This window comes from Notothenia rossii, assembly GCF_949606895.1.
Source record: "Notothenia rossii genome assembly, chromosome: 2".
Lineage (NCBI taxonomy): Eukaryota > Metazoa > Chordata > Actinopteri > Perciformes > Nototheniidae > Notothenia > Notothenia rossii.
Window position 1 is genome coordinate 93,928,643 of NC_136904.1, and position 27,778 is coordinate 93,956,420.

General features: G+C 40.7%; 1 protein-coding gene across 5 annotated transcripts; it reads left to right on the forward strand.

Moving 5' to 3' along the window:
- The first annotated feature begins 1,502 nt into the window (after positions 1-1,502).
- On the forward strand, positions 1,503-25,441 carry LOC307030671 (ATP-dependent RNA helicase DDX3X-like). 5 transcript variants are annotated; one of them, XM_079667234.1, is made up of 21 exons: positions 1,503-1,678; positions 1,781-1,853; positions 3,869-3,923; positions 4,426-4,473; positions 5,063-5,122; positions 7,728-7,835; positions 9,397-9,520; positions 10,202-10,315; positions 10,817-10,916; positions 11,974-12,109; positions 12,650-12,747; positions 12,839-12,937; positions 14,793-14,953; positions 15,253-15,397; positions 15,671-15,815; positions 17,021-17,065; positions 18,205-18,386; positions 18,737-18,854; positions 20,381-20,534; positions 21,612-21,733; positions 22,466-25,441. In XM_079667234.1, exons 2-21 carry the CDS (start codon positions 1,809-1,811, stop codon positions 22,579-22,581), a joined length of 2,175 nt encoding a protein of 724 aa, XP_079523360.1. In that variant the 5' UTR covers positions 1,503-1,678; positions 1,781-1,808; the 3' UTR covers positions 22,582-25,441. The 5 variants fall into 5 exon arrangements, with proteins under 5 accessions (XP_079523360.1, XP_079523361.1, XP_079523362.1 ...); XM_079667235.1 differs by lacking the exon at positions 17,021-17,065; XM_079667236.1 differs by lacking the exon at positions 5,063-5,122.
- Positions 25,442-27,778: the final 2,337 nt, after the last annotated feature.

Sequence of the window (27,778 nt, forward strand, 5' to 3'; positions counted from 1 at the left end):
CTCTCTCCCACTTACCTCTGGTACTTTATGCCAGTAACATATTGGTTTTGTGTATATAGAGAATGACAGTGAACACGTACTCAGATTGAAGTAAAAGTAGTTGTAGTGTAAAATATTATGTTACAAGCAAAAGTTATGTACTTAAATAAAAGTACACTTACAGTACTTTAATTTCCTATATTTGTGTAAATGTGTGCTATTATTTTTCAACTGTATAATGGGGAAACTCACAAAACCCAATTTGCCCCATGAATAAATAATTCATTTTTTGTTTCAGATTTTTCCTAGTTACCTGAATACCAATTATAAGCTAATAACAAATATATATACACGTATAAATACATATGATCGTATAATCATAGGTTAAGATTTGCAGCAGTGTAAAGTCCATTCATGCATGAATACTGTTAATCCAGTTATTTCCTATATGATGCTGATACCTCGCGAGATTTGCGAAACAGAGCACCGGCCTGTGTGTTACAGAGGTGACATCTCGCGTTACTTGAACACTCGGTGTCTCATTCCTCCACGGTCAAACCTGCCAACAATATATATATATATATATATATATTTTCATTATAAAATGAAGCAACCGTCAAAAATACAAATTCACCCTTATTTAAATAAATACTTCTGATTTTGTTTCTGGTTCGTCCTAGTAACTCTATACGTTCAGATTATTAGCTTATGCAAAATATAAATAGATAAATACATATTGGCATAATCATAGGTTGAGAGATCCAGCAAAATAGAGTACTTTCATGCATAAATAATGTTAAACCAGTTATTTCATATATGATTCTAAAATGGGTGATAGTGCACAACAAGTGCTATAACTTTTTGTACTTAAAGTGTATTTTGATGTACATAGTTGTTACCTTCTACTTTAAATGCAGGTTATTTCTAACTTCTAAGACAGTACTTTTACAAGTAGAAATCTAAGTACTTCTTTCACCGCTGCGTTTTATAATGTATGTTTTATAACAAATACCCATTTCAACCACAACGTCAAACCGATGAAGTAACACATCTCGCGATAATTGAGCAATAGATTTGTGGTTCAAGTTCACAGAGGGGATATCTCGCGTTACTTGAACACTCAGTGTCACTAGCACAGTACTTTCATAATGTTAAACCATTTATTTGATATATGATTCTAAAATGTGTCATAAGGTGTTAAAAAGTGCTATAACTTTTAGTCCTACTTCAAGTGTATTGTGTAGTGGAATTACTTTTTCACTTCTACTTTAAATGCAGGATTGTTTAACTTTTACAACTCTGTATAGCTTCTTTTTTTTTGTTCAAGTTATTGTCTGAGTACTTATTCCAATACTGTGTTTTATAGGTAATATTTATTTTATATAGGCCTAATGTTGGCCTTTTTGTGTTTTATATAACAAATACTTATTTCCACCACTACGCCAATCCAAATGAAGAAACAAAACCTCGCGATACTTGCGCAACAGAGCGCCGGCCTGTGGGTTACAGAGGTAATATCTCGCGTTACTTGAACACTCGGTGTCTCATTCCACCACGGTCAAACCTGCCGGCAGAGTTCCTGTTTCTTCAGCTCCACACTCATCATCTTCATTTGGAAACTTAACAAACGGAATTTATATTTATATAACACAACATCGTTTTATTTATTTAAAGTAATCGTCAAGCTAACTTTTTACAGGTAACAGTTGGTAACCGTTTGGTCGAACGTAATTTGTAACAGAAAACAATTATTAGCATTAGCCGGTTTTCGTGCTAACAAAGAAATTCCTTTTCTCTTCAGAAATAATCCCCCATTACGCTCTTTAGTTATGAGTCATGTGGTCGTTGATAATCCACACGGTCTAGATCAGCAGGTGAGTGCCTCTTTTAAACTGTTTCCATGTTGTGTTTTTCTTTAAAAATGTGGTTATTTTCCTCTACGCACATGTACGTTTCGATGAGAAAGAAGCTACTGTTAGCATAGCATCGAGCTAAAATGGAGGAGATGATTTCGACAGGATTTTTGTGATGGCGGAGCTCGTCTTTACGACACAAAAATGCCACTTTAGTAATGTATTTCACTTACTTAAAATACCAACACTTGTATAGGACTTTAATCCATAACCTAAGTGTTGTGGAAATGTATTTTTATGAATGGAAATGTACCCGGTTGGGTAACATTTTTGATCTTGCCGGTATCCTGCGAAGGCTAATGTTAGGCCTCTCAACCTGAAACGTGGCGCAGGAGAAAATGTTCGGCTTCGGTTTTTAGACTCCATTAATGTTTCTGTTGGTTTAATTAATTAAATAAAGCAGGGACTAAAGTCATCAGTTTGTATAGGCTACCTAACTGCTAGTATAATGGGATATTATTGAAATATTTTACATTATCTTCTGAATTTGTCTCCATTTCCCTGTTTTAATGGCCATTGACAGGTTATTTTAGGAGAAGCAATGGCATTACATTTACATTAGTTGGTCTTAGGTAGAGTATATATATTTCTTTTATTGTTATTCTTTGATATTCAGCTTGTTAGTTTTTACTTTTAGCCACCATTAATGATTCTGGAACATGACTCAAATGAATGTAATGTGAAGGTACTGAGGTCATCAGGCTGTATAAGCTGCCTTTACTCTTAGTTTAAATGGATATTATTGAATATTATCTTTTGAATTTTCCTGCACTTCCCTGTGGGCTTGTTGTTAGATAAGTTAAGTCCATTTTAAAATGGATTTGTTCTCAAAGACTATGTAATATAAGAAGAAGCAATTGCATAACATTTGCACTGACTGTCTTAAGTTGTATAACAGTATCACCTTTTCTTTGGGTACAATGGTTTTAAGTCACCATTAAACATCACTAAAGTAATTATGAGGTTCTAAAGTCCCCAGTTTGAATGAGCTGTTTTTACTCCTAGTTTAAATGGATAATACTGAATTCGTTAGAACTTGTCTGCATTTCCCTGTTTGATGGCCAGGGACTTAATTAAGCCAATTGTATAACTCACCCCCACCCAAAGACTCTATTATAAGAAGAAACAATGGCACAGATGGAGCTTTGGTCGAGTATCTGACTGTACAACTTTTCCATTCATTAGTTTCTTTTCTTTTTGTCTTTGGTAACAATGGTTTTAAGCCACCATTAATGTTTCTGAAACTCAACTCTCGAGATGCATTAGTAAATAAAGTACTGTCACAAGTAAAGTCATCAAGCTGTTTTTAATCTTAGTTTCAATGGATGTTATTGAAATAGTGTGTATTACCATTTGAATTTCCCTGCTTGATGGCCAAGGACTAGATGTTGGCTGTTGCATATATATTTTTAATTTATTTGTACACTTTACCCCCAAAGACTATATGTAACACGAGAAGAACATTATTTGATATTTAACATGTTTAACAAGTCGGTTGTTTGATAAATTAATCCAGTTGTTTAACAAAATTCAGCAGAAACGGTGACAATGGATTGCACAGATTGGTATTTGGTCAAGGAGCTCACTGTTTAACATTTATCTATGATTTTCATTTAATAAAAAGTTAATTCTGAAACTCAGATTTGTTTCTAAATGAGGGAGAACGTTGTCTGAAATGTAAACATAATTTTATTTCAACAAATTCATCATAGTGCGCTCTATGGATATAGCCATTTGGATACCGACTACCTAAGTGTAATAAATGCTTAGTGCCATGTGTCGACGGCTAAATGCTAGTTTTGAGATAACACGGAAGTGAAAGTGGAGCTGAGCGCCAAACCTTTAAAAGGAGAAAGATCCTATAATCATGTTATTTCATTGATGGCCATAGTTTTAATCTCCTTTGTTTTACTTATAGTTTCTGTCTCGATGGTGAATGTTAACCAGATTCTTACATTTTCCTCTATTTTTTGCAGCTGGCTGGACTAGACTTGAACAACGTTGACGGCGGAGAAGGCGGAGGAACTGGCAGTAAGTATTTAAACTGATTTGATCAAAACAGATCAATGTTAAAACTGAGATGACCTTCTTTGTGTCCTCTTGTAATTCTGTTGTTTTTAAATAGTTTCTGTTTTATGGATGACTTCATTAAAGTTATGTATGAAATCAATATTTCTCCTGTTTTTCCAGGAAGTGTTCGATGTATTTTAAAGTAGGGAAGGTACGAGAACGGAAAGTACTTCTGTAAGAAGTTGAAGCAGAGATAGTTCCCTGATCATTTATTTATTAAGTTTTAAATTACAATTGCTTCGGTGAATCTGGAGTGTTTTTATTGTTGAGCAATACAAATAGTTTAATATAATCTCATATAATGAACACACTGACTTATTGTTCCAGCTCTACTTGTAAAATGTTTTCTTTGAGTGTTTTGTCTTCATGTATATCTTACCTTATCAATAATCGTAAATGTCCAAATGCATCGTTATAGCAATTATTACAGCGCTTGACGTGTTGTTCTTCCCCCTCTTCCCAGGACGTTACATTCCACCTCACCTGAGAAACTCTGGCGCACCTAGAAATGGTGAGTTTAATCTAAAGCCCTTGCTAAGCCTCGGTCAAACCATCAACACGGGTTTGACTGGTGGTGTTCTTGTTAATGGTGAAAGCCCACCAGAGCACGGTGAAAGCAAGCACAGCTGAAAGGAAATTGGTGAGGCATTATTTCAACCAGAAAACAAACTGAAGTCTATTGTCTGATGCGCTGCGGCTGCACTGTTTTGCTGCCGTTTGAAAATGAGTTGCACAGAATGAGAGCCATGTGGAGTGGGGGTTTCTGTGCATGGTGGCTTATTGTGGCTTGGAGGACGAAGGAAAAGTGGTTCTGTAAAATGGCTGTAGCCCCAGACTGATCATTAGAACCAAATAATAACAATATCTCAACTTCTTGCCTCACACATCTGGACAGAGGGAGTGCTAGCTATTGGCTGCTCTCATCAATGTTTTTGCATCCAGGAGGAGGTGATTCAAACACATTTTCTGTACTTGTTGGAAAGGCCTTAAATCAACATGCATTCTTTGCCTGGCGTAATTGGCCAGTTAATTAAAAAATATTGAAAACTGTCATTGCACACTTGACGTTTCTTTCTCGTTTGACTTTTCTTATTCCACAGCAGGAAATGGTTATTCCGCTGGTATACAGTACGGTTATTCAGTGGCACCAGTAAACCTCTGTAAGTCCCTTCTGTCTGCTTTTCGCTGAGGGCAACCCTGCATTTCCAGATGCATGAAATAGCAGTTTTACACAGCAGCAAAGCCAGTGCAAAAGGGAAAGTAAATGATGGGCTCATTTTTAATTGATGTGCTTTTTTCTGCTGGGATGAAGAGAAATTCCATGTGCTGGGTTAAATAATGCTTTTCTTACGCAAGGTGTCATTTAAATGATTTTTTCACCACATATGCAAGCCCATATTTCAACGTCCCTTAAGTTTCCCTTTAGCAGTTCCCTCAAACCATGGCAGGCCAACACACAGAAATAACTACAGCAGGATGGGATGACTGTAAGATTGGTAACTATTACTGTCAAGCCTCAAGCTGCATGAGCCAGAAGTCATGGGAGAGTCTTTTTATAGCCTGCTTCCCTACCTTTGCTCAGGTTACCCAAGAGCTTGCCTTGTACCATGCCTTCAGTGGGGGTTAGCCCAATAAATGTGCTATACCTTGACCTTTACCTGCATGCCAAGCCATCTACTTAAAGCTTCCATAGCGTACATAGCTGAACACAGAGTCAATGTGCCCTTGCTTCGTCGTGGTCACTTCCTGGAAAGAGCAGCAGGAATCGGAGCTAACGCAGCGTTTGTTAAAGCTTGAAGTTGATGCATGGTGTCTTTGAGACTGCACTGCTGTCTTACTAACACTGAGGCAGTGAGCGGAATATGCATACTTGCAGTCATGATGTTCAAAGTGGGTTTTATATTACAGGACACTGAGCTTTACGTTGCCTTTGTTTCCTCCTCAGAGACAGGCCGTTGCTCACAGCATACTAAAGCACTGTGCTGCGTGCAGTGATTGAGTGAATGCAGGCTTTTGTTCCAGCTACTCCAATGTTCCCAGTGAAACCCCCTTTAGATCTTTAAAACAACTTCTGCTCAGAGTCACCTCTTTGACTGCTCACTCCTGACCCGTAGTGTTAGAAAGGGTTACTTGTTTTGAAGTTGAACGTAGAGCCATTATCAGGGGTCTCTTTTGCATTTGCTACGTAAACATTGAATCAAACTACTTAATACTTAAACATGGCGGTCTGTCACTGCACCAGGATTGTTCTTTCAGTAAAGCAGACTGTCTCAGGGTCATTTATAGCCCATGTGAAGCGCTTGGTTATTAAAAGTCAAAGGAGTCCTGTGTCATGTCGTCTTTGAAGCTGAGCAGTCCTGAGGGATTCAAGCGGCGCTCCGAGCTGAGTAAGAGCGGCAAATGACGGCAAGACGGCCCCCTGGCAAACGCTGGATACAAGACCCCTTTTGGAATATGTGACACGAAGGAACATATTCTTCTTTTACAAGCACTGCTGGATTCCCCAATTCCCTTCTTGCTTAGACTTACAAGTAGGGCTGGGAATTGATGAGATGTTATTGACATCGATGCGCAATTTCTGCGGTAGAGGTGTGTGTTTATGCATTTCCTCCCAGAGAAGCAGAAGAGTTGGAATGAATACAAAATCATTGTCCATTGAAAGTTGTTTTTTTAAAGGTGGTTCCTCCTTGGATTATTGTCACAGATTGCAAGCTTTCGTTTCCTCAGATTGACTAAAGCATGAGTCATGGTGCAGTACGTGTGTAATCAAATATAATTAGGCGCTCAATTGGATTAAAAATTGACCATGGCATTCGGTCACGCATCTCTCATTAACATCGTGCTTGTGAGTTACTTTTCTCTCCACCATGGGTCTGATTACAAACCTGAATATGGAGTTTCCTTGTTGTGGATGCTCGACTGTCAGAAGGCCCTTATCCCGACGTAAAAGGTTTAAGAATGCTTATGATACTACCCAACTGGCAGTAAATGTGTTGAAATGTTTAACATTTCATTCAGACATTTACCCATACAGCATTCGCCAGGAAAGTTAGATTTCCCCCGTCAGTTAAACAAGAAAAACCTGCGTAACACATCGGGTAAAGTCTTTGTAACCCTTTAGTGAGAACGCTTAACGTCAACATTGCTTCAGAGAAGAATACTTACCTCGCTATGTCGTTTTGATGCGAGCTGTGACGTCTCCTGCGTTTGTGTCTGAGGACGTTTGGCTGCGAGTGCTTTGCATTGTTCTCAGCGTGCCCTACTTATGTACCTGGATTTGGAAAATGGTTAACTTGCAACACTAACTCCAAATGTCTGCACCCCACTTCCGCAATTACTCTCTTGCTTTTTTTTAATTGCCACGCAGCTCTGAGGCCCTACATACTTCTAAATCTGACCTGAATCCACATCTCATCATAAATCTAGGACTTTTTGGATAATGATTATTTGTAATCTAGCTCCTTTGCTCCCTCGCTCTCGTACAGGTATAGAACTTGCTTTGCATATGTTTGCCTACTTAAAATATTGAACAACATTTCCTCTGGATGTCACGAGACCTTTCAGTCCGTGTTCAAGTCTTAGTGGAGTTGCTTGCATCCCACCTGTCACTCTAAAAATAAGCCTGTCACTTCCAGAGAGACTAACGGCTAGTCAGGCCAATGTGAACTTGCTTTCTGACGCCGATCAGTGACATGTGCAGCATTCTGCCTCACAAGCCTTTTTATTCTGTTCTGTTTTTTTAAATGTGCCACCTTCCACCTGAAGACTCACCTGGATGGGACGGTGGCCGCAGCAATGGATATGTGAATGGTTATCACGACAACCGCTCTAATGGGGGCTATGGAGGACGAGGAGCCCCTCGCAATGATAGAGGTGGGCGAAACGCCTGTCGTGGTAACAGGGGTGGAGAGTCGGCAGGTGGGGAGACCCTGTCGTGGTAACGGGGGGGAGTCCTTTGATCAACCGTTACAGAATGCAGGTGGGGAGACCCTGTCGTGGTAACAGGGGGGGAGAGTCCTTTAATCAACCGTTACAGAATGCAGGTGGGGAGACCCTGCCGTGGTAACGGGGGGGAGAGTCCTTTAATCAACCGTTACAGAATGCAGGTGGGGAGACCCTGCAGTGGTAACAGGGGGGGAGAGTCGTTTAATCAACCGTTACAGAATGCAGGTGGGGAGACCCTGTCGTGGTAACAGGGGGGGGGGGGGGCGGGGGTCGTTTAATCAACCGTTACAGAATGCAGGTGGGGAGACCCTGTCGTGGTAACAGGGTAGAGTCCTTTAATCAACCGTTACAGAATGCAGGTGGGGAGACCCTGTCGTGGTAACAGGGGTGGAGAGTCCTTTAATCAACCGTTACAGAATGCAGGTGGGGAGACCCTGTCGTGGTAACAGGGGTGGAGAGTCCTTTAATCAACCGTTACAGAATGCAGGTGGGGAGACCCTGCCGAGGTAACAGGGGGGAGACCCTGTCGAGTCTGAAAGTGTCTCACCAAAGCCCTGGTGTTTGGTGAGACGTAGTTTAAAGGGATAGTTCTGATAGTTTGAAGTGCTGTGAGGTGTGTGTACTTGGAGAAGATGGTGGTCTGCACACACACACAATTCGGAGATACGAGTAGAAGCACAGGAGCTAACGAGCAGCAAAATACGATTATTCTGATCAAAAATGTTTTATTACGTTTTGATAAGTAATGTTTGTCAGTTAGAAGTGGAAATGAGACGATGGTCTGCACTGATTGTACGGAGAGAGAAAAAAGTACTTTATTGATCTAAATTTGTTTTGTTTTTTGCGATGATAAAGAGTCATGGCATTGTACACAAAAAATTAAAAGACTAGAAATAAGCATTCCAAAATGTGAACGTCTCAAAAGAGATAAAATGGCACTAAAAAAAAGTTGAATAAATGTTGAATTACAGATGTACAGTGACATGACATGTGAGACGCATTTCTCCAAAGCGACTCACATACTCAATACTGTGGACAGGAGCACTTTAGGTGAAGTGTCTCAGGGACACAACGACATGCTGACTGCAGTGGGGTTTGAACCTGTTCTCCCCTGATCCCAACGCCCTAGCCACACGCCACGTAACCCATGTGCAAAGCAGGATGTAACGTATATGTGGAATGGTTTTTCTCCAAACCTTGTGCAAGCGGATCTCCCTCTCCTGCAGGTAGAAGCTACTTCACACCACTTCAAAACTAAATCCCAAATATCCCTTAAAGAAGGAAGCCACCCCCACCCTTGTTCTTGCAGAGGCTACGATACACCCTGCAATATGCATGATGGGTAAATAATTAACAGTAGGCTCTTTAGTTTTAAAAAGGGAAAGAGCTTTTCCCCCCGCCACCTTTGGTAAGAGAGTGGCGGCATTTGCTTTCAGCTGATTTAGCAGAAAGGACAATCGCTGACGGCTCTTTGTCCGCTTGCTTTCAGGTGTAGGCAGTGAAGGAAACTTTGCAGCACCTCGTGATGCCGCCTACAACAGCTTTGGCGGACGCAACAACGACAGGTCAAAGTCCACCTTCTTCAACGACCGTGGGTCAAGCTCAAGGGGAAGGTTTGTAGGAATTATTACTGTTATTAATATACTGTGTTTTTAATCTGTGTCTGTCGGACAAATGTAAAAAGCAACAACGAAGGACATTTAATCCTACATACATATTTCTTCGGTACAGATACTCAGAAAAAATGTAAGATTAATGAGAGAAATTTGACATCTCTCAAATGTTGTCAATCACTTCGCCAAGGCGATATCAATCATGATAATCATTATTTCTTTAAAAGGGACATCATGGTGCAGGTGAAAAGCATTAATATTCAACTTTTACACACGTCATAAACCAGAATACTGTACATTATAACAAAGTCCTGTATATTGTAATTATGTAGAAATAAATGTCAATCATGAAATTCTTAGAACAGGTTTTCAAATATCCTTCATTTATTATTAATCACCAATGACAACCTTTCAATTGAAGTGATACCTCTTGAGTTGTGATTTAATCATTTCCAAAGAGAACAGCAGCTTCTTATTCCAATGATACATGCTCAATATTCAAATGAACATTATGTGGGTTATTTTAATCAACCTTAATACAAAGACCATTCCCATTGCTTTATCCGTTTAGTTTTTTTAGCAGATGTTATTCTTCTAAGATGCCAAACCGTCTTGTAGCATGTACTAATGTTTAGTTACAGTTCAGATATTAATAGTGGAATCCACCCTGATTGTCTACAGTTATAATCGCGGGGGTTACTCCAGCGGCGGCGGAGGAGGAGGAAACCGCTGGTCGGACGAATCCAGAGACGAAGATTGGTCCAAGCTCACCGCTCCCAACGAGCGCCTGGAAAAGTAAGATCACTCGTCAATAATCAAAACGATTGAGAAAAATCTCCCTGGTCCCCGGCTTGAGCTTGAATCTCAGGATCCATGTATCTGTGATCCTTCAAGAATGGAAGTAGTCATCACATACAGAGCATCAACTAGTTCCTGAACAGTGTCCTTCACATGCTGATATCCAAGAGAGGGAGTTCCACAGTCACAAGATGGAGGAATAGAAAGCAGTATTCAATGTTTACTTCAGATTAGCTCCACGTCAGAAATGAGCATGCTTGTCACATGTCTCTCTCCATAGAGGCTGAATCATCATGTTAATCACATAGCTATCATATGCCTCAAACAGTCCTGATGCTCTGCTAGGTAATCACACATCCTGTCATGTTCACAGCTGCAGTTGGGATACTTTGTTATCATGTGGACTCTCATATTGGAAGAGGACATTCAGTGTTCTCCCAACAATGATCAAATCAATCATGTGACTTCGATGCGTAACTTTTGTTTCTTTCTTTCTAGTGAGCTGTTCGGTGCAAGCAACACTGGTATAAACTTTGAGAAGTATGACGATATTCCCGTGGAGGCTACAGGAAGCAACTGCCCGCCTCACATCGACACCGTGAGTCTTTAACGCTGTGATGCATGCATTCCAAACAACAAAATAATACCAAGTGCTAGAACCAACTTCCAGAGATGATTAGGGAGGCAGACCGTGAGCATTTAAGAGTAGAGACTTTCCTCTTTAGCACAGTTCGGACATCCTCATGAACCCTTCATTTCATGGAATTGTATTGCAGTGGCCAAAGTCCTAACAGCTTGTCTTGTAACTCCAAATGTTCCTTTTCTCGGCCACATGGAGAGCTTGGGAAGCAGTAAAAAAATCCACTGGATATTTTTACCGCTCTTGAATGTTTTATTTCCAAAAAAAAATATCCCTTTGTAACGTGAACTTCAGCAGCAGATCCTAATAATCAGTTTGACTGAGAGTAAAGCGGCGTGTGAATGCCGGAGGTGCTGCTAACTGTATTTGTTCGGGCTGTGCAATTAATCGTATTTTAATTACGATTTTGGCCTGCCACAATTACAAAAACAACATCGAAATAAACGATTATTTTGCTTTGCTAGGTTGTGACATTGCACTAGAACATATTTGATCTAATTTATTTGTATTTATCATATTTATATATGTTTAGTAGCTTGTGGAAGTGCGCTGCAAAATATCTGATCTGGTTTATTGGTATTTATTTAAATGTAGATATAAATGTATCACTTATTTTTGTATTGGTTTTTCAGTTGAATTATACGTTCAGGGAAATCAACAGTTAAAAAGATACTGTTCAGATTATTATTTGTATTTAAAAGTTCAATAAATTGATGTTTTCAGAGTCAATGAATAATCGTATTTAATAATCGTGATATCAATTATTCACTCATGATTTTTGCCATAATCGCACAGCCCTAATTTGTGTCATTGTTATGTACCCATTCATTTATCTTGCCATGTTACTTTATTCTCAGATATGTTTGTTTTTACATCATCATTCATGTTTGTTGATTTGTGAAGCCCTCTGAGACATGTGTTGTGATATTGGGCCATTTGAATTCCATTTCCCTAATGTGGGTTTTAACACAACATTGTGAGTCTCTTAAACTGACAGCATGTCTGTATCCTGCAGTTCCACGATGTTGACATGGGTGAGATTATCATGGCAAACATCGCCATGAGTCGTTACGATCACCCCACCCCGGTCCAGAAGCACGCCATCCCCATCATCAAGTCCAAGAGAGACCTGATGGCCTGCGCACAGACTGGTGAGTCCTTTAGTACTAATGATATGTCTTTTTATAAAACAAGTACCACGCGTACAAATGAATTAATCTCAAATGGAGGAAAGGAGAGTACGCTAAAAGCCTATTTCCATTTGCAGTCCCCGAGATGCATAACAATCAGAAAACACTACGTGGTCTCGATCACATTCACTTATATTTGCTAAATATTCTAAGTGCTTAAGAGCTTAAAGTAGATCAGCAAGTATTACTTCTTAATTTAAAACACTTGATAGACATACATTAGCATTTTTGGCCACCTAGCTGGTTTGGTTATAATATGCACCTGATCTACTGAGATGGATATGAACAGAGTTCCCATCAGCGCTGCCGTCATTTAAAGTTACGTTTCTGTAATTCCAACCTATTTTTCTAAGCAGAAGCAATACGATCATTTTCAAATCAATATCGTGAGTCTGATTGTTGGAGCATTCATGGAGTAGCCATTTGATAAGTGGAACTCACATTGGTTTCATCTTTCAATGTACGGTAGTCTAAATAACTACATATATAACCTCCTTTCAGGCTCTGGTAAAACGGCTGCCTTCCTGCTGCCGGTGCTGAGCCAGATCTACAGCGAAGGCCCCGGAGAAGCTCTCGCAGCATCGAAGAACGGAGGACAGGTACTTCAGAGAGTGAACAGTGTTTGGAAAATAACCTGGATATATTTTGGATTTGTTTGTTCTATTCTAAAATATGTTGTTTTGTGCTCAGGATAGTGGAAGGTATGGCCGCCGTAAGCAGTACCCCCTCGCCATGATCCTGGCTCCCACCAGAGAGCTGGCCTCACAGATCTACGACGAGGCGAGGAAGGTGAGGAAATCTTTTTAATTCAACTTGATCCCTTTTTTTATTTCTAACTTTTTTAGTTTGCCTACCGTTCACGTGTTTCCCCTTCTTTCTACGTTTTTTTAGTTTGCCTACCGCTCACGTGTTTCCCCTTCTTTCTACGTTTTTTTAGTTTGCCTACCGCTCACGTGTTTCCCCTTCTTTCTACGTTTTTTTTTTAGTTTGCCTACCGCTCACGTGTTTCCCCTTCTTTCTACGTTTTTTTTTAGTTTGCCTACCGCTCACGTGTTTCCCCTTCTTTCTACGTTTTTTTTTAGTTTGCCTACCGCTCACGTGTTTCCCCTTCTTTCTACGTTTTCAGTTTGCCTACCGCTCACGTGTTTCCCCTTCTTTCTACGTTTTTTTTTAGTTTGCCTACCGCTCACGTGTTTCCCCTTCTTTCTACGTTTTTCTTGAGTTTGCCTACCGCTCACGTGTTTCCCCTTCTTTCTACGTTTTTTTTTTAGTTTGCCTACCGCTCACGTGTTTCCCCTTCTTTCTACGTTTTTTTAGTTTGCCTACCGCTCACGTGTTTCCCCTTCTTTCTACGTTTTTTTAGTTTGCCTACCGCTCACGTGTTTCCCCTTCTTTCTACGTTTTTTTAGTTTGCCTACCGCTCACGTGTTTCCCCTTCTTTCTACGTTTTTTTAGTTTGCCTACCGCTCACGTGTTTCCCCTTCTTTCTACGTTTTTTTAGTTTGCCTACCGCTCACGTGTTTCCCCTTCTTTCTACGTTTTTTTAGTTTGCCTACCGCTCACGTGTTTCCCCTTCTTTCTACGTTTTTTTAGTTTACCTACCGCTCACGTGTTTCCCCTTCTTTCTACGTTTTTTTAGTTTGCCTACCGCTCACGTGTTTCCCCTTCTTTCTACGTTTTTTTTTTAGTTTGCCTACCGCTCACGTGTTTCCCCTTCTTTCTACGTTTTTTTTTAGTTTGCCTACCGCTCACGTGTTTCCCCTTCTTTCTACGTTTTTTTTTTAGTTTTCCTACCGCTCACGTGTTTCCCCTTCTTTCTACGTTTTCAGTTTGCCTACCGTTCACGTGTTTCCCCTTCTTTCTACGTTTTTTTAGTTTAACTACCGTTCACGTGTTTCCCCTTCTTTCTACGTTTTTTTAGTTTGCCTACCGTTCACGTGTTTCCCCTTCTTTCTACGTTTTTTTAGTTTGCCTACCGCTCACGTGTTTCCCCTTCTTTCTACGTTTTTTTAGTTTAACTACCGTTCACGTGTTTCCCCTTCTCTTCTATGTTTTTTTAGTTTGCCTACCGCTCACGTGTTTCCCCTTCTTTCTATGTTTTTTTAGTTTGCCTACCGCTCACGTGTTTCCCCTTCTTTCTACGTTTTTTTAGTTTGCCTACCGCTCACGTGTTTCCCCTTCTTTCTACGTTTTTTTAGTTTGTCTACCGTTCACGTGTTTCCCCTTCTTTCTACGTTTTCAGTTTGCCTACCGCTCACGTGTTTCCCCTTTCTACGTTTTTTCAGTTTGCCTACCGTTCACGTGTTTCCCCTTCTTTCTACGTTTTTTCAGTTTGCCTACCGCTCACGTGTTTCCCCTTTCTACGTTTTTTTAGTTTGCCTACCGTTCACGTGTTTCCCCTTCTTTCTACGTTTTTTTAGTTTGCCCACCGCTCACGTGTTTCCCCTTCTTTCTACGTTTTTCAGTTTGCCTACCGCTCACGTGTTTCCCCTTCTTTCTACGTTTTTCAGTTTGCCTACCGCTCACGTGTTTCCCCTTCTTTCTACGTTTTTCAGTTTGCCTACCGCTCACGTGTTTCCCCTTCTTTCTACGTTTTTCAGTTTGCCTACCGCTCACGTGTTTCCCCTTCTTTCTATGTTTTCAGTTTGCCTACCGCTCACGTGTGCGCTGCTGCGTTGTGTACGGAGGCGCTGACATCGGGCAGCAGATCAGAGAGCTGGAGCGCGGCTGCCATCTGGTGGTGGCGACACCCGGACGCCTCGTGGACATGTTGGAGCGAGGGAAGATCGGACTGGACTATTGCAGGTAAATACAACACAGAAAACCACATTTTAAAAGTCTCCCATCAAGCCAAGGACCCAGAATCAGCACTTTAGTGACAGGAAGTCAAATAGAATATGCATGTCTTAAATGCATGATCTGTTTGGTATATTGAGCAAAACACATCATAGACAAGTTTTTTATACTTCCATACATCTGAGACTTCTAATATACGCCTACCAACACTATAATAGGAGACCTTTTAAACGGTTTTTCTCCTGATGGGAATCACCTGGTTCAAATGTGTGAGTTTTTGATGTTAAATATGAAATGTGTGTGTGCAGCTTCCTGGTCCTGGACGAGGCTGATCGTATGTTGGACATGGGTTTCGAGCCCCAGATCAGACGCATCGTGGAGCAGGACACCATGCCGCCTAAAGGCATCCGACAGACCATGATGTTCAGCGCCACCTTCCCCAAGGAGATCCAGGTACGGTGGACTTTCAACTATACATAGAATATTATGATCAATATCAGTTGATAAAGTTAAAATAATGTGAAGAAAGTGAGAACACTTGCAGTTGCTTTCAACACAAGCTAGTCAAATGCTAACGTAACTCTTGAGTCTCATATGTTAAGCTAAGATGCTTTAAGCCACGTAAATAAAACCCTGAGCGTGGAAATGTTTCCCTCAGAGACCAACTAACTTAAGATAGTTTACACAACCATTCCCTCCACACTCATCTTTCTCTTTGTTTATTAGATCCTTGCTCGTGACTTCCTGGAGGATTACATCTTCCTGGCTGTGGGCCGTGTCGGCTCCACTTCAGAAAACATCACCCAGAAGGTGGTGTGGGTCGAGGAGAACGACAAGAGGTCCTTCCTGCTCGACTTGCTCAATGCTACAGGTGAGAACAGCATGCGAATATATGGAAACACGTGGAAGGTCCGTTTAGGCTCTGATGTATCACTTGTGTCGTAATGAGCTAATATTGAGTTTGATAACATATCTGCTAACAAGTGTACAGTAAAAGATTAAATGACGTTAACACTTTATATTAAGGTACAACTATTCACCATCAAGTAGTTATTTAACATATTAGTCAAACTACCAACTTATTTGTGATGAACACGACTTCACTTTAAAATAGGAAACATATTCTGAGTTAGAAAAACCACATTTTGTGTTATTTTGACCCATTAACACTCGTTTCATGTCTTGTTACATAAGAATAGACCTGTGGTTCTCAACTGGTGGATCGCGACCCACACAACTTTTTCTTCACTCACATCTCCGACCCGTTTCGAGTGGGTCGCAGATGTGAGTGAAGTCTTCTGGCCAATCAGAATCAAGATTGTTGCCTGAAGTCCCCACGGAGAATAACTACCTTAGAACTATTCTTTATACATCCATTGATTTATTTTCTTCTCAGAGTGCACCAGAATGCATAGTTTGTTAGTATTTCTAAAAATCTCCTGGGGGAAAATCCCCCCAGACCCCCTTGGGTTGGGTTTTCAGCATGTGTGCCTTTTTATATAGTTCAGTTTTGATTCCATCATCTCATTAAACCTTTTTTAAAGCACACTTTAGTTCTGTGAAGGGATATAAGCACTGTACTTCACTTTCATTAATATTGAATGCTGAAAAGCGTATATATTACAGCACAATCTTTTGTTGAATAGATTTGAGTGCTTCAAAATGTTGCGTCACAATTTATTGACAAGTCAAAAGTGGGTCGCGATGCCTGACTAGTTGAGAACCCCTGGAATAGACCGTTTGTTAGGTGTTACTATAGGAGAATCAATATTGTTGTGGTTCTGCTGCCCAAAACTCATTTACAACAACTTCCTTCCTTACAATAAATAAGCACTAATGGCCTAGCACTTGTAGAATATGGTCATGTATTAATTGTTTTATACCGACTGATAAAGAGTCAATATACTGCTATTCCTCTTGTTAATTAAAAACTAGTTGATGGTGAATATATGTACACAAATGTCATGTAGGGGTGGTGAGCGTATGCCGTGTTCTTAGCTTCTCATGTTGATCTAAAGTTGTCATATCTGTGAAATGAGAAGCCTTACATTTCCGGCCGGTTTGGTTTTATCTTAGTTATTCCCACTGATGAAAATGTGCCAGAGGTTCCAGAGAAACCGGGTAAGTGTGAACATCTTATAACCATTTCACTCTGACCCCCACAGAGATATCACATCCCACAGATCATCCTGTCCCCAAGCTGTGACTCGTATTATCTGTTTATGTATTTTCCAATAAGAGCTTCTAGTCCCAAACATCTCCCTGTCAATAGACCGTAGTGTTGACTGCACTCAGCAGAGGTACAGTGTGTTATCGACACAAAGGTCAGCGCAGTTTCCATCAGTCACAGGCATTTCATCCTTTTACAGGAATACAAAAGTTTCTCCTCTAGATCCAGTTCAGTTCAAACTCACAATAAATGTTGGTTTTAATGGTTTGTGTCGGAGCACACTCCCTTCTGATTTCCACTTGGTGTAAAGTCACAAACACCACGGGACTTCTACTTAAATACAAGGGAAGGTCTTTGCTTTTGTTGTGGTGCAGCTGAAGCTATGAAAAGACACTTTATGTGTAATTAAACACACACTTGGCTCTGGGGTTAAACCGAGTTTCTGTTGTCAAAAGGAGAAATCCAGGCAAATAGGACCTGTGTTTATTGAGCTTGAAATCGGTTCATGTTATAGCCTATAAAGAAAGGCATGACGAGTTGTATAACTTTATTTTGAAGGTGCTATACAAAGGCACTTCTTAACTAAAGCAAAGCTGTTTAACATGAACAGAAACCTGTCTATCACCTGGATGTATTGAGCTCAAAGAAACGACTGAATGCAGCTCATAGCCTTTAAAGAATGGCATCGAAGCAGGAAGACTCAATCTTTAATCCAAATAAGGCAGGTTTTTAGACAAACATTGGTGGCAGTGTCCCATCCCTCTACCTCCTCTTACCTCAAGCATTTTAAAGATGTAATAATTGTTTTTAAACTAAGGGTGTCCTCTTTCAATCCGAAGGAGCATCATGATGTGTCTTTAGTAATGTGTGCAGCCAACGTTGTGGTTGGAGACCCTTTTATTTTTTAATGCAACTCTTGTCTCATTCCATAGTTTTAAGTTCCTGCTCCCATCCCGTAGTCCCACATCTCCGCCCTTTGACCTCCTGTCGTGAATGATCTTATGTTTTCTCTCTTCTCCTCCTCTCGTGCTTTCTGTCTCGCTCTCCTCCCCTTTTCGTCTCGTCCTCTTTCTGTTTCCGCGCCGCTCAGGTAAAGAGTCTCTGACGCTGGTGTTCGTGGAGACCAAGAAGGGCGCGGACGCCCTGGAGGACTTCCTGTACCACGAGGGCTACTCCTGCACCAGTATCCATGGAGACCGATCTCAGCGAGACCGAGAGGAGGCGCTGGCCCAGTTCAGATCCGGACGCTGCCCCATCCTCGTGGCCACAGCTGTGAGTCCTCACTTTAGTTAGTTTAGTATGGCACCTTTCACAGAAATACAATTCACAAGAAAGAACACAAGTCATTTCTTATATTTGTAATAAGCAGTAAAGGGGTGGTTGATAACGATATATTTCTAAAAGCAACATTTAGTCACACAAACAAAGATATTGATGAATCTAAATGATTGTATTTATTTCCTAATCAAATTGTCAGTATATTAGATATGGATGAATAGCTGCAATATTAATTATCAAGCATTTTGGTCATTATTGACATCCCATTTTCATCTTGTTTTAATATTGGTTTGACGTCATCACCATCTTGATATTTAATCTATATTTGTGTGAATCTCTCCCAGGTGGCTGCCAGAGGTCTGGACATCAGCAACGTGAAGCACGTGATCAACTTCGATCTGCCCAGCGACATCGAGGAATACGTTCACCGTATCGGCCGTACGGGACGTGTGGGAAACCTGGGTACGAAACAACTCTTTATTTTAAATTAAAACACACTTATAACGCCTTTTTTCCAATAGGATGGGTATCTGAAAGGACATGTATATTCGAACCCCAAAAAACAGTTCACCAAATTTACACATCCTATAAAGAAAAAAGTTTTAATAAATATATTTTCAAATGAATGTAGAAACCAAGTTGAATTTGTCCAATGTGGGTTACCACAGTTTGAAGTGTTGACAGCTATAGTTGACCTATGATACACAAGTTTAAAGTGGACCTATCATGCTATATTTGAATAACATAGTGTAGGACCATACCTATATAAGGCATATTTATACTTTCTATTTTTCAAAATACCAAACAGATCATGCATTTTAGCCATTCCTCATTTCTCTCAATGTAACACTGTCTTTGCATCATGGGCTGATTCTGTGAGAACAGCACCAGCTACAGGCCTGGCATATGTACTACAGCGTCTCCAGCGCTTTCCAACGGCAATGTCCGTGGCTGTCTCCTCCTGATTGGTGGAGTTGGCCCAATAGCCGTAGCGCCACTTCTGTGACGTCATAGAAGTGTTCAAATCTGGATCAGTCTGTATCAGATCCGTTGCAGCCCATTTTTAAGAGATTTGGGTATGGAGGAAAATAGAGAGGGTTGTGTTTTCTGACACTTGGTGAGTTCCCTGGAACACCGGGGGGGACACATATTCATGTAGAGAAGACGTACACACGTGCATTTTGCCTGATAGGTCCCCTTTAACTTTGCATAGTTTGCGCTCCACATTGCTCCGTTTTGACGCCATGTTTGTTGTGTAGGACTCTCCGTTTAAAATGGCACTGTCGTATACATTTTATTAATCCATTTGATAGGGCTGCACGATATTGGAAAAAAGTGATATTGCGATATGAAAAAATACAGGAATTGAAGAAAAGACCGTTTCCCCCCCCCTTTCTTGAACTTTAACTATATTTACCCGGATGAAGAATTTTTCTCACGGACATCTGGATCTTAAGGTTTCAGAGCAACAAGCTGAGCTCGGTTAGCAGCGCCGAACTGCCCTGGAGAAACACATGAAAGTACTTTAGTGTTTTAACCTTTAATCACGGGGTCCGTTTGCTCTGGAGGTTTGATGGTGATCGGTGGTTTGCTGTCACTCACTCAAGAACCCCTGACATGAGAGCCGTGCACGTTTTCCTTTTGTAGCAAGCAGCAAAATAATTGTAACATGACGTGTTTGTTAATTTGCCTACTTAATATCGCAAGTCCTAAACAAAAAATAGATGTATATCACGTGTCCTGCGATGTGAGTAATGCGCATATCGCGATTATCGTCACGACACGATACATATTGTGCGTCCCTACCATTTGATAATATGTAATCAACCCTCATTAAAAAAAAATAAGAGGAAAGATATTCATAACTCGTATTCAAATGCCTGAATCATTTAGAATATTCGATGAAACATTCCCATAGCTACTTTTTTTAATAACCATTACTACTTTATGTACGACTGTCTAACCTCGCTCTGTTTTTCTTTGTTCAGGTCTGGCCACGTCGTTCTTTAACGACAAAAACAGCAACATAACCAAAGACTTGCTGGACATCTTAGTGGAGGCGAAGCAGGAAGTTCCCTCCTGGCTGGAGAGCCTGGCCTACGAGCACCAGCACAAGAGCACGACCCGAGGGCGCTCCAAGAGGTGAAGTTACTCCCTCAGAGCAGCACTAAAGTCACTGTGGACACATGTATATCTTTCTTTGGGTGGGAAACCTCAGAAGCTCGCTGGTTTTGCTCCACAGGAACACCTTCATATCATTCATCTCTTTGCTTCTCACATATTTATCTGTTATTACAATAAGCAGTATTTAATTTCACTGAGGACTCTCCAAGAGGGACGACAAGTTCCTCCTCTTGGAACATTCACATTTTATATCTTAGATTTGTTTTAAAACCTTAGAAGTTAGCTGGTTTTGTTCTGTGCATTTATTTATCCAGGGGATAGTGGTGGTCTAATGGATAGTGAGGTGGGCTGGAGATCGGAAGGTTGTGAGTTAAAATCTTCCCGCCAGGAACAACACCACTCGTGTGCCTTGAGTCAGGCACTTAGCCCCTGGTTACTCCAGGGAGAATGTCCCTGGAAGTCGCGTTGGATAAAAGAGTCAGCTAAATGTAATTTACCTTTGCATTTGAAATGACTCGACTTCAAACACTTCAGATTTGATAGTTTAATCCCACATAAGGCTGCCATACTCCTGAGTCTCACACTGTAGCGTGTTATCCCTGAACGAATACTTTTCATTTGGTTAAACACGCAGATACAGAGGGAGCTAGCTGCTGAAGTTTACAAAGGAACAATAATAATCAACCAAGTCACTTCCAACAAAATGTCTGTTTAATGTAATGATTATTATTTGGGGTTAAAAAATACAAACTACTCATGTCACAGACCATTTACCAGAAAAACTTAAATCTAGTGGAAACAAAAACACAAACAAACGAGTCACATTATTAACTCACAAAACATCAATCACTCCGAGAGCCTACGATAGGTTACACCGTGGGGATGGAGTGAGTGAGTGAGTGGGGGGGAAAGAAGTCTTTTTGTGTCTTTCATATTAGTTTGATGTCTTCTATATATTCGGAGACTATTTATATTATAGACTTAATTTTGTCGTTGCATATCTCCACTGTAGCTGCTTTGCATATGACAGTCCTTTGAACCTGTGCCTTGAGATGTTCTGTGCATTAACGACAACACTCGTACGTTCTCTTGCAGGTTCTCCGGTGGTTTCGGAGCCAGAGATTACCGTCAGACGCCCGGAGGCGGACCCTCCAACTTCACTACGCCCCGTGGAGGTCGCAGCGCTGGAGGAGGCCGTGGATTTGGAGGAGGCGGAGGTAAGAAACACTTCCTGCTTTACGATCACACAGTTAAAACAACATATTCATCATTTGGAGAAGTGCCTAATCTTAAAGCTCACCTCTTGTGCAAAATCCACTTCTTCATAAGTCACGGCCTGAAGTGAGCTATTGCTTTTTATAAAACGGTTACCAAGTGTAACAATATGAAAGACAAATACACACTCCAATTTAAACAGTTTTTATTAGTAAATAATGATGTTCAAAATAAAATAGTGCCTTCTGCGAGGTGGTTGCTATGCAACAACACTAACAGCTAGCGAACATATTAGACAGAGAGCGTTGATCCATTATTTGGCTGTTTATTTACATTAATGTGTATGTTGCTGTTTATTGTGCAGCCACTGAAAAACTGTCCAGCATCAGTAGCATGGCTTACGTGGTCACTTGTATAGGTTGAGGTTGTTGCTTTGCGTGGCGAGTATATTGCTCAACTCTCTCCGGTCAGTTGGTCTACCTGCTCTTCACGATGCTCTGCATGTCGTCGTTTAGGTGCTTTATGGAGATAGGCACTGCTCAATCAACTCCTCCACAGTAAGGCCACCCCGGAGGTCGAAGTTAAACTTAAATGTTTCCATCTTGAGCTTTGTTAGTTCGTTAGTTTCGTAACGGACGTAATGGTATTAGCGGTTTTAACGGGGGGGAAAAAGGACTCCAATACTCCCTGATGTTAGATTTATTTTCTAACCTCTCTTCTTTTCGTCTCTTCAGGTGGATTCGGCGGTGGCGGCGGAGGAGGCTTCTACGGCGGAGGAGGAGGAAACGACGGCGGATACGGAGGAAGCTACAGCAACTCCGGCAGCGGCACGGATTGGTGGGGGAACTAGTTGCCGACAGCAACGGGTTGCCTTTTTTTGCCAACCGCACCCAATGGAAACCACATGTTAACTTAAAGGCCAGACCATAACTAAATAAAAAAACACACCCTTTACCCTGTGTAGCTTCACTGACACACAGTACATTACCAACCCTGGTTCTCTGCCATTCGCTTTCCTCTACACAATGGGAAAAGTGCAGCAAAGCAGCGCTACGCTAAAAACAAGAAAACACGGAAAGCCACCAGCAGCACAGAGACTGCAGCGCAACGGGAGAAAAACAGAGAAACGCACCTCAGAGCGAGCATGGATGCTGACGTTGCAAAATGTCCGACAGCAACTTCGGACTTCTTTCATTGTTATAAAAAGTATTTTTGTTCTTTTTTGTGGAAATAAGGCGGGAAGAAACAAATGGAAAGAACACCTGAGGATCATTTGTATGTTAATGTACTGTGCCTTCTGGAATTTAGACAGGAAATATAAATATATATCTCCATGTTTTCATTCCACCAGATGGCCAAGAGCTTTCTCTCTCTTCAACAACAAAAATAATTTGATTTTACGATATTTGTTTGGTGAAAAAAAGGAAAAAGGTATAAAAAAAAAAAAGAAGGAAATAAGCAAATCCAACCTTGGCAAACACGGGGGTATTGTGGTTCTGACGTCATGATTCCATTTGAACTTCAAATTTAATCCCAGGAACATCTCGTAGCCTTTTCGATAGTCTACAAACAGCTAATGGAGCCATTACCAAGTCTAACTCCAACTGGGCCACTCCGTGAAGCATTTTAAAATCCGAAGGGACAACGTTTTCTTTGTTTTGCTCACTCTATCCTGGACAGGCTCCTTTTTAAATGGATAGTCTTTGAAAAAGCCATTCCTGATGTAATCTTAAGAAACACGAGAAGTCATTAAAGCTCCGACTCGAGAATCGAAGCTCCAGCGCGTTTCAAAAATATTGACTTGACAGTGTTACGGCAGCTAGTATGTAACCAAGTGCTAGCTATCGTTAAAGTGGGCGGTGTTTTTTGTTTCTTTATTTTACTTGGGACAGTTTTGGCGGTGTGTTGTGAAATCAAAAAAAAAAAAATCTTTTTTTTTTTTTTTTTTTTCTGAAAACAAAAAATGCCTGCCATCTTTGAAAGTGAAGTTCAAAATGGCCGCTGCATAAAGGACCACAGCATCGGGGGGGCACAGCGTGGTGTTAGTGTTTACTGAATCAGCCGCTGACGGGGGAGGGGGGGCGGCCCCATCATTGGTATTCTACGCTTGCAAGTGTTTTGTTTTTTGGTCAAGGAACAGGAAGGACACGAGAACTGAGTCGCAGGCTTAACTTAATTACGAACGTTTTCTCTTTTTCAAGCTGCGTTGGAGGCAGGGTTCATCACTGAGGCTTATCGGGGAGAACAGCGCAGGGTAGAGCGACACTTTTCCTCCTGAAAAGATTCAGTCAGTGCATCGTTACCGTCGCGGCCTTGGCTTCCCCATTGCCGCGCTGTGACACTGTGGAGGCGGCCGAAACATGACAGGCCGTTTCCTCCTTTAAATAAAGTCAGGTATATAAAACTCTGTGGCTCCGTGAAGCCAGGCTTTTCCTCTCAAAGAGGAGCAGCCAATCGAGAGGGGGAGACAGCGCTCCTCATCGGGTGCCTTGAAAACCTTTATTTTGTTTTGTTTTTACTTTTAAGAAATTGATCTAAAAAGCGGATGCACTGGCTAGTGTTGAGAACTTGAGATTGATAGGTGCTACTTGATTTAGGCCCTTGTTCGTCGTCGTCGTGCCCATCAAGTTTTACAAGAAAGTTCTTTTATTGCACATCTAGAGTTTTATATAGATGTCTTCTTGGATATGTGTCCTTAAAGCTTCCAAATATTGTGTGTGAGGAGATTGTGAGAAAACGACGCAGCTTGTTTACAAAGGGGACAGGTTCTCAACGTTTAAACCAGGATTTATTTGGGACCAGGGGATTTAGCAGTCTTGGGGGGAATTTAGCCATTTGCACAGATTTCTAGATTCTACTTTTGCTGCTAGTTTTGTGTAATTTATTAAGCATTTTTGACAAATATTTATTTTTGTAAGCCTCAAAGTGATTCTTTGAAAGTTTCAGAAACTTGACCAAAAGACAGTACAAAAAACACTGGCACTTGAATGTTGAATGTCACCTGTATGCGTGAAATTTATATATTTCGGGGTAGTGTGAGCTTTTTAATGTTTAAGATACATTGGACTCAGTAAATAATATCCACAGCTGTTTTCAGGGCCTCCTCAGGGCCGCTCATCTTATCTATATATATTAATTGGTCAACAAAATTTGAAATGGAATTGAACCAACATGCCAAGGTTTGGAAATAAAGCTGTCAGAGCATCAAAATCTCCTGAAGCATATCAGTGCTGACTCTCCAATCGTGTGATCTTATCTCTAATTTGACCTGATGATTTTCTCCAGTGAATGTCTGGCACATGGCAATCCTTAAAGAAACAAACATGTGGTTTATTCTCATTGTTGTATTTTGCATATATGACGCTTCTGGATTTTTTTTTTTTTTCTGCGTGCACGTGGAGAACGTCGTTGTTTTTCCTGCGTGAAAAACCTTCGAGGCGTTCTCCACGTTCCCTCGGAGAACCCCGGAGCTCTTTAGACGTAGACTTTGCTTTCTGTATTAGCTTAGAAGCTACTTGCACTGCATGGGAAATACTCAGCTGTGCAAACAAATTGTTTGATTTTACCAAAATAAAATGTTTGAATGCAAAAAAAGTTCTCCTGAAAACTCCAGCATGCTTCCACTGTTTCCTAGAATCTGTAGCAGCAGCTGGTTTAGGACGGGCTTCATTTCCTTTGGACTCAATATAAAGTTTTCATTTGTAAATTCAGCTGTGTGCTTCGTGTTTTGTCAACCAGGGTTATAGGTTGAAACATTATTCACTTTTTCACTATTTTTTCCCCTAATGCCCCGAAAAAAGAGGTTGAATCTTAAAATGTAGTCAAAGCCTAACTGGGATTTATTCGTTTAGCTGCTTATAATTATGTACAATTAGCGAGAGCATTTAACCTGTTAAGCCCGAGAGGACCCTAATCCGGATCTGGCGGGTGGTTTTTTTCACGAAACTGTTTTAGGGCTTCTTAATATTTAAAAACCTATTAATGTGTCATGCTCACTTAACGGTTAGAAACTCAGCTAACTGAAGATATGAACCATTTTCACCAAAACAAAGCACAAGTCTCAAAAGAAAGCAAAAAAATACTAACGCAGTTAGCACAGAACTCACGGTATAAATACCCTTATTACTTATCGTAACTGCACATCCAATCCAGCGATTAACAAACTGAGATTCCAGAAATATCAGTATCATCTCTGAGCGATCAGAACTCGCGACAGGGGAAGCAACAACAGACATCACAACACGTAGCTTCACGGAGCATTCACGGGAGATAGTCTCACTTATGCTGTTATTCTGATCAAAAGTCGTGTTCAATGGCATTAAAACGTTAAAAACGCTGCCGAAGGTTAATCCAATGTGTCTGTCACTTTGAAATGATTACTGATAATCCACCATTCCATTTTTATGTCCAAAAACTGAGATTTCATATTAGCTGCTAATGATAGCCATCGCAGCTTCCGGTTCAGGGGCATTCTGGCTGCGCATCAGTCATTCACCAATGGGTAATGTTTAGATGGATTTTAGGAACTTCCCCTCGATTCTATTGGTTCTAGCGGTTAAAAAGGTGTCAATCATCAAAATCGAACGAGGGGGGCCAGAGATATGGAAAATCCACCCAAATGACCCCAGAAGTGTTTTTCTTTTTTCAAAATCGCTCTAAAAAGGTCAAATGTCACTTGTTTTGCATCCATCTTGATACAGGGTACTTATATGTTATAGTTTGGATTCCTAAAGCTTTTAGTCTACTAACCCATCATGCAAGGGTGGTTTTACTATAAGTAATTATTTTATTTTTGACATCCAACTCACAGATGTATGCTTTTAGAAGTGAAGATATGGTCATTTGTTGTGGGAATATCCTTTTTTTAGGAATCCAAACTATAACATAAGTACCCTGTATCAAGATTGATGCAAAACAAGTGACATTTGACCTTTTTAGAGAGATTTAGAAAAAGAAACCCACCTCTGGGGTCATTTGGGTGCATTTTCCATATCTGTGGCCCCCCTCGTTCGATTTTGATGATTGACATCTCTTTTGAACCGTTGGGGAAATTAAGTCCTAAGAAAGATTTGTACAGGCTTTAGAAAAAGATTACATTTTAAGAAACAAATAATTTAAAATGTGTAGATTGTTGTCAAACCAGGGTTAAAGGCTCTAGAGTTTATTCACCTTTTCCTCCTTAATGACCCAAAAAATTACATCAAACCCTAATTGGGATTTCTTTATTTACTTGCCTATAAATATGTACAATTAGCGAGACATGAAATCATAAATAAAACTACAAAAGAACAAATATTTTTGACAGGTTTCAGACAGACTACATTTAAGAAACGAGAATAATTATAAATGTGTGCTTTGTGTTTATTCAAACTATGTTTAAAGGTTCATTACATTTAGCTCAGGCTTTTATCCAAAGCGACTTACAATAAGTGCATTCGACCAGGAAGATACAACCTTGAAGAAAACAGAATCATAGAAGTACATCAGGTTTCATAGAGCCAAACATTTCAAGTGCTGCTCAACTGGCATTTAGAAAGCCAGCCCTTTATTAGTATATAAGTGCTTTGTTAGTAATTCTATCTCTGGAAGTGGAGTCTAAAGAGATGAGATTTCAGTCTGAAGAAGATGTGTAAGCTTTCTGCTGTCCTGATTTCAATGGGGAGCTCATTCCACCATTTTGGATCCAGGATAGCAAACCCACGTGTTTCTGCTGATGGGAACTTGGGTCCCCCTCGCAGTGCGGGTGCAGCGAGCTGTTTGGCTGATGCAGAGCGGAGTGCACGTGCTGGGGTGTACGGTTTAACCATGTCCTGGATGTAGGAAGGGCCAGATCCATTCGCAGCATGGTACGCAAGTACCAGTGTCTTCAAGTGGATTCCAGCAGTTACTGGAAGCCAGTGAAGGGAGCGGAGGAGCGGTGTGGTGTGGGAACATTTAGGAAGGTTGAAGACCAGACGAGCCGCTGCATTCTGGATGAGCTGCAGAGGTCGGATGGCACATGCAGGTAGACCAGCCAGGAGGGAGTTGCAGTAGTCTAGGCGTGAGAT

Excerpts from the sequence above, each read along its gene's own strand:
- LOC307030671 (XM_079667234.1), top strand. The coding sequence starts at position 1,809 with ATGAGTCATGTGGTCGTTGATAATCCACACGGTCTAGATCAGCAG. Across the intron at positions 4,474-5,062 it reads CTCTGGCGCACCTAGAAATG|CAGGAAATGGTTATTCCGCT; the intron begins GTGAGTTTAATC and ends CTTATTCCACAG. Across the intron at positions 12,938-14,792 it reads TCTACGACGAGGCGAGGAAG|TTTGCCTACCGCTCACGTGT; the intron begins GTGAGGAAATCT and ends CTATGTTTTCAG.